The sequence below is a fragment of the Rhincodon typus genome, chromosome 11 (genome assembly GCF_021869965.1).
Source record: "Rhincodon typus isolate 14 chromosome 11, sRhiTyp1.1, whole genome shotgun sequence".
Lineage (NCBI taxonomy): Eukaryota > Metazoa > Chordata > Chondrichthyes > Orectolobiformes > Rhincodontidae > Rhincodon > Rhincodon typus.
The window spans coordinates 18,882,217-18,889,747 of record NC_063342.1 but is presented as its reverse complement, the minus strand read 5'-3'; the positions used below and the strand labels follow the sequence as shown (position 1 = coordinate 18,889,747).

General features: G+C 43.4%; 1 protein-coding gene across 1 annotated transcript in view; it reads right to left on the bottom strand.

The window, feature by feature from the left end:
• Positions 1-7,531, bottom strand: part of dop1b (DOP1 leucine zipper like protein B) — an 81,830-nt gene that overhangs the window by 25,589 nt on the left and 48,710 nt on the right. Inside the window, exon 23 of the mRNA XM_048603043.1 lies at positions 428-489. Coding sequence (XP_048459000.1) covers positions 428-489 — 62 coding nt within the window. The remainder of the gene's footprint in view (positions 1-427; positions 490-7,531) is intronic.

Here is a 7,531-nt window from a genome sequence, read left to right as displayed (position 1 = left end):
AGTACCAGGGTATAATTTTGTTCACAAGTCTGTGTCTCACATTGACACTGATATCCAGAATGTCTTTGCAGCAGTGTTGCTCAATTGGCAACAACATACTGCATTTACATAGCAACTTTAGTGTGGAAGTAAGTCCCAATGGGTTTCATGAAAATGCAATCACACAAAAACGTTTGCAATCTTCTTCTATAATACTAGCTTGCTTAACCTCATTTCAACTTCCCTCCCCCATTTATTGCTTTTTTAGTTGTTCTCTGCTGATTTTTAAACATCTCTGACCCAACCTGTGACCACAGTTTTCACATAGCTGGTCCAGTTCAAAATCTAGTCAAGGGTAACCCACAAGATGTAGATAGTATGGATTCAGTTTTTTAAAAAAAAAAACACATTTTCAAGAAGATAGATGTGCACAATAAACTGAACTCACTCATCAAGTCTTTGAACATTGTTTTCTCGTGTGTCAACAGATGGTCAATGATGGACTTCCAGCTGGGAAAACAGAAATGAGATTTTAAAAAATTACTCATTGTTCACCCACACACAGCGCATGTTTCCACTCCCTGCCATCTCTGGTGAAATCACAAGTCATTTGGATAGGAAATTATAATGACGCACACTGCAAAGCTTCTCTGGTCATTTAAAGTAAAAATTGCTGAGTTGAAATACGTTGGTTGTGGCACCTTAGCTCAGGTTCTTACTGCCGAGTAAAGCTTTAAAGTTCCAGCTTCGCTGCAGGACTTCAAAACACAACAAATGCCTCTGAGGTATTGCTACACTGTCAGCAATGCAAAAGGATTAAACTGACACTTCAACTCCCCATTTTGTTGGTACTATTTAAAGAGCAGGGAGTTGTTTTCATGTCCTGGTGAACATTTATCCCTCAAACACCATCAGCAAAAACCATTACCTGATCATTTATCAAATTCCAGTTGAATGCAGCCATGCAAACTGGTCCCAGGTTTCTCTATATTTTTCTCAAATAATTTGTTCAAAGAACATTGGCATCACTGACTTGGCCAGCAGTTAATGCCCATCCCCAATTGCTCAGGAAGAGGCAGTGATGAGCTGGCTTCTTGAACAGGGGCAATCCTTGGGGTATAGGGGAGGTCTAGGAATTTGACCCAGTGAGAGGGAAAGAATGTGGATATAGTTTCAGGTCAGGACGGTACGAGGTTTGGAGGCAACTTGCTGGAGGTGTCCCTATGTATCGGTTTCCCTCATTGTTCTCGGTGATAGAGGTCGTGTGTTTTTAAGGTGCTGTTGAAGGAGCCGCGTCGGGTTAGTGCAGTGCATCTTGCAGATGATGCACACTGCTGCCACTGTGTGGTTGTGAAGGGAGTGAACGTTCAAAGCGAAGGCTGGGGAGTGCCCGTCAAGCAGGCTCCTTTGTTGTCGATGCTGTCAAGCTTCTTGAGTGTTCTGGAAAACGCACCCATTCAGGCAAGCAGAGAGTATTCCATCACACTCCTGGCTTGTGCCTTGGAGATGGTGGACAGATATCATGGAGACAGGAGGTACATTACTCACCACAGAATTCTTTACCTCCGACCTAATCTGTAGCTACACTATTTATAGAACATAGAACATAGAACATTACAGCGCTGTACAGGCCCTTCGGCTCTCGATGTTGCACCGACCTGTGAAACCAATCTGAAGCCTATCTAACCTACACTTTTCCATTATCATCCATATGTTTATCCAATGACCATTTAAATGCCCTTAAAGTGGGCGAGTCTACTATTTTTGCAGGCAGGGCATTCCACGCCCTTACTACTCTGAGTAAAGAACCTACCTCTGACATCTGTCCTATATCTATCACCCTTCAATTTAAAGCTATGTCCCCTCGTGCTAGCATGGCTGGTCCAGTTCAGAATCCAGTCAAAGATAACCCCTAGGATGTTGATGGCAGGGATTCAGTGATGGCAACGTCATTGAACATTAAAGGGTGATGGTTAGATGCTACCTTGTAGAAGTTGGTCGGAGATAATATGAAGTGAAGTTTAAAAGTCACTCATGCCAGTATCATCTAAACGGGACCTTTAAACTGTATGGCCAGTAAGGAACATGGCCAATGAGTGGAGGTTTTGTATGACTGAGACAGAGACAGAGACAGAGACAGAGACAAAGGCAGAGTGAGTCTGAAATATTTGTTTAAAGTGGGAATTCAACTGTAAAATCTTTTCCCAATTCAATTTTAGAATAAAAGTCAACTTTTCAGATTAAAACTAATAACCTTAAGGACATTAATATTGTTAAATTAGAAAGGCAGCCTCCTGATAGTGGTAGTTATCTATCACACTCTGAATTTCATTGCCTACAAGATGCTGATTACTGTAGCAGGAAGTGAAACCACAAAATGACTCTCAGCAGCTCCATGTAAGAAAAAGTCAGCAAGCAGCATAGTCTAGTGAGTCAAAGGCCAGCTGAGTACATCCAGGAAATTCGGGGCAGAGGGGGAAAAGAGGTACTTTACGTAAGGTTTCCTGCAATAACTAAAGTCTACAGAGTGGAGAGGTGAGCAGGAGAGGATAAAAGGAAGAGATCGAGAAGCCCACCTGAATGTGATGAATGGTGGAACAATGGCACAAACCACAACGTGATGCGCATGCAAGGAAAGTAGCTGATGGGTGAGCATTTCTTGTTGTTACAGTAAAAAAATCTTCAGTTTGTGTAGGTCTCCAGACCTTTTATTTTGTCTTAAAAAGTATAGTTTCGGTATAACATTGATACTGATGTGAAAAAAATACAATAAAGATGTAAAGAGCATGGATTTGCAAATAATTAGTAATATGAAAGTGATGGCAGGACGTATGAGGTGTCGCTGCTGCAACATGTAGGAGCTGCTGGATATCAAGGTGATACTAACTAAATGCAGCTGTAACCAGTGCCTGCAGTTTATACAGCTTCAGATCTGAGTTGAGGAACTGAAATCCAAGCTTCAGATCTTGCAGCACATCATTAAGGGGAAACATTTCCTGGACAGGACGATGGAACAGCTGACAAAACCAAGCATGAGGACCAAGAAGGGGTGGGGGATATGAACAGCCTCAGTCCCAAAACTCGTCTAATAATTCTGCATCATTGAAGCCCTACAGTGTGGAAACAGGCCCTTTGGCCCAACAAGTCCACACCGACACTCAGAGCATCCCACCTAGACCTATTCCCCTAATCTACACATCCCTGAACACTACGGGCAATTTAGCATGGCCAATCCACCTAGCCTGCACATCTTTAGACTGTGGGAGGAAACCCACACAGACACGGGGAGAATGTGCAAACTCCACACAGACAGTCACCCAAGGGTGGAATCGAACCCAGGTCCCAGATGCTTGAGGCAGCAGCGCTAACAACTGAGCCACCGTGGAGGTTCTTACAAAGTGTGACGGCAAGAAAGGGAACTGCAGGGATGATGAGCAAACTGACCACAGCACCATGAAGCAGGGAGCCATTCAAATGGCTGGCAGGGAGGACAGTATAATTGGGTGGATAGAAACTGTTCTCTGCATTTAGGATCATGAATCCCAAAGGCTTTGTTGCATGCTAGATGCCGGGGTTAAGGCACTGCCTTGGGTCTGAAGAAGAATGTGGAGAGGGTTGGTGGGACCTAGCAGTTGTCATTCATTTGGTACCAATGACATTGGTTGGACTGGAAAAAAGGAGGCTGTACAAAAAGAATTCGATAGGTTTGGGGCTAAACTGAAAAAAGAGAGAGAACATCCAAGGTAATCATCTGAAGATTACTAACTGAGGCTAGGCAAACTGGCATAGGGTAAATAAAGTTAAGGAGATTAAACATATGTCTCATGATTGGCATGGGAGGAATAGGTTTCATTTCATGAGGCACTGCAACAGGACTGGGGTAGAACAAAGAACAAAGAAAATTACAGCACAGGAACAGGCCCTTCGGCCCTCCAAGCCTGCGCCGATCCAGATCCTCTATCTAAACCTGTCGCCTATTTTCCAAGGATCCATATCCCTATGCTCCCTGCCCATTCATGTTTCTGTCCAGATACATCTTAAATGACGCTATCGTGCCCGCCTCTACCACCTCCACTGGCAATGCGCTCCAGGCACCCACCACTCTCTGCATAAAGAACTTTCCACACATATCTCCCTTAAACTTTTCCCCCCTCACCTTGAAATCGTGACCCCTAGTAATCGAGTCCCCCACTCTGGGAAAAAGCTTCTTGCTATCCACCCTGTCTATACCTCAATTTTGTAGACCTCAATCAGGTCCCCCCTCAACCTCTGTCTTTCTAATGTAAATAATCCTAATCTACTCAACCTATCTTCATAGCTAGCGCGCTCCATACCAGGCAACATCCTGGTGAACCTCCTCTGCACCCTCTCCAAAGCATCCACATCCTTTTGGTAATGTGGCGACCAGAACCGTATGCAGTATTCCAAATGTGGTCGAACCAAAGTCCTGTACGACTGTAACATGACCTGCCAACTCTTGTACTCAGTACCCCGTCCGATGAATGAAAGCATGTCGTATGCCTTCTTGACCGCTCTATCCACCTGCGTTGCCATCTTCAGGGTACAATGGACCTGAACACCCAGATCTCTCTGTGCGTCAATTTTCCCCAGGGCTTTTCCATTTACTGTATAGTTCGCTCTTGAATTGGATCTTCCAAAATGCATCACCTCGCATTTACCTGGATTGAACTCCATCTGCCACTTCTCCACCCAACTCTCCAATCTATCTATATTCTGCTGCATTCTCCGACAGTCCCCTTCACTATCTGCTACTCCACCAATCTTAGGTGTCATCTGCAAACTTGCTGATCAGACCATCTATACCTTCCTCCAGATCATTTATGTATATCACAAACAACAGTGGTCCCAACACGGATCCCTGTGGAACACCACTGGTCACAGTTCTCCATTTTGAGTGATTCCCTTCCACTACAACTCTGTCTCCTGTTGCCCAGCCAGTTCTCTATCCATCTAGCTATTACACCCTGGACCCCATGCGACCTCACTTTCTCCATCAGGCTACCATGGGGAACCTTATCAAACACCTTACTGAAGTCCATGTATATGACATCAACAGCCCTTCCCTCATGTAACAACTTTGTCACTTCCTCAAAGAATTCTATCAAGTTGGTAAGACATGACCTTCCCTACACAAAACCATGCTGCCTATCACTAATAAGCCCATTTTCTTCCAAATGTAAATAGATTCTATCCCTCAGTATCTTCTCCAGCAGCTTCCTCACCACTGACGTCAGGCTCACTGGTCTATAATTTCCTGGATTATCCTTACTACCCTTCCTAAACAAGGGGACAACATTAGCAATTCTCTAGTCTTCCGGGACCTCGCCCGTGCTCAAGGATGCTGCAAAGATATCTGTTAAGGCCCCAGCTATTTCCTCTCTCGCTTCCCTCAGTAACCCGAGATAGATCCCACCCGGACTTGGCGACTTGTCCGCCCTAATGCCTTTTCGAATACCCAACACTTCCCCCCTCCTTATGCTGACTTGACCTAGAATAATCAAACATCTATCCCTAACCTCAACATCCGTCAAGTCCCTCTCCTCAGTGAATACCGACGCAAAGTACTCATTAAGAATCTCACTCATTTTCTCTGACTCCTCTCACAACTTCCCTCCTTCGTCCTTGAGTGGGCCAACCCTTTCTCTAGTTACCCTCTTGCTCCTTATGTATGAATAAAAGGCTTTGGGATTTTCCTTAACCCTGTTTGCTAAAGATATTTCATGACCCCTTTTAGCCCTCTTAATTCCACGTTTCAGATTGGTCCTCCTTTCCCAATATTCTTCCAAAGTTTCATCGGTTTTCAGTTGTCTAGACCTTATGTATGCTTCCTTTTTCCTCTTTGCTAGTCTCACAATTTCACCTGTCATCCATGGTTCCCTAATCTTGCCCTTCCTATCCCTCATTTTCACAGGGACAAGTAGAAGGGACCTTCACTTGAGCCAAGCTGGGACCAGGCTCTGATGAACTCAATAATTGGGCTGCGGGGAAAGAGGCGAGTATTAACAAGAGGAAAACACAGATGAACAAAGCAATAAGTTATGGTAGCATTACAGAGTAGCAATTTGCAAAGAAGTACCCAAATTGGGGCAGAAAGGGACAAAATATACAAACGTGGCAAAACAGTAGGGATTAGGATTAAAGGGGGAGAAATTTAATGCGTCTTTAGTTACATGCATGCAGTTTCCAGAAAAAAATTAATTAAACAGCATAGTAGAGGTTCATGGGTATGATCCTAGAGCCATTACAAGACATGGTTACAAAGGAGTAAAAAGAGAAATTGCTGGCAAATCTGGGCAGGTCTGGCAGCATCTGTGGAGAGAAAGCAGAATTAACGTTTTGGGTCCAGGGTCCAGTGTCCTGAAGAAAAGTCACTGGACCCAAAACATTAACTCTAATTTCTTTCCGCAGGTGCTGCCAGACTTGCTGAGATTTTCCAGCAATTTCTATTTTTATTTCCGATTTACAGCATCCGGAGTTCTTTTAGGGTTTTTTTTGTCTAATGGTTACAAAAAGAGATCAGAGCTGGGAAGTAAAACCTCAAGGCATGGGACTTTTCAAAAGGACAAGCAGAGGGGAAAGGCTGGTGAGCGAGAGTACTCTACAGGCCCCTAACAGTAGCTATACCACAGAACAGAGAATAAGTCAGGGCATGTTAAAAAAAGTATATTAATGAAGGGTGAATTTAATCTTCATGTATTTGGGACGATTTCCTGGAGCAAAATGTGTAGATTCAACCAGAAATTAGGCTATTGTGGATCTGGTAATGTGCAATTAGGCAGGTTTAATAAATGATCAAGAGTAAAAAAAAAAAACTCCTAGAAAAGAGTGACCAGGAAATGAATGCTAAATCATACTACATAATGAGAGCAAGAAACTTGACTGAAGTTGACTGGGAAAGGAGTTTATCAAAAATAGATGGGAAATCAAGTAGTAAGGATGACCCAAAATAGTCTACGGAGGGACATAGATGCCTTAAATAAGTGAATAATATGCGGTGGATAGAATATGTGGGAAAGTGAGAGATTATGTACTTTGGCAGGAAGAATAGAAGAGCTGAATATTACTTAAATAGAGAAAGACTGCAGAAAGCTGCAGCACAGAGGGATGAGTGTCTTCATGTATAAATTCACAAAAAGTTAGCATACAAGTTCAGCAAGTTACGTGAAGGCAAATTAAGTTTCACCTTTATTTCAAAGGGAATAGAAAATAAAAACAGGAAAGTCTTGCTAACACTGTACAAGACCACATCTAGAGAATACTGTTAAAAGTTCTGGTTAGCTGATCTAAGGAAAGCTATACCTGCATTGGAGGCAGTCCAGAGAAAGGTCACTAGGTTGATCCCAGGTATAAGAGGTTATGTAGGTTGGGCCTGTACTCGTTGGAGTTGAGTGGAACAGGGTAGATATGAAGAGTTTATTTTGCCTTGTGTGCGAGTCTAGGACCAGACAGTATAATCTCAGAGTAAGGGGTCACCGATTTAAGACACAAAAGGAAGAGGAATTTCTTCTCTCAGAGGGTAGTGAATTTGTAG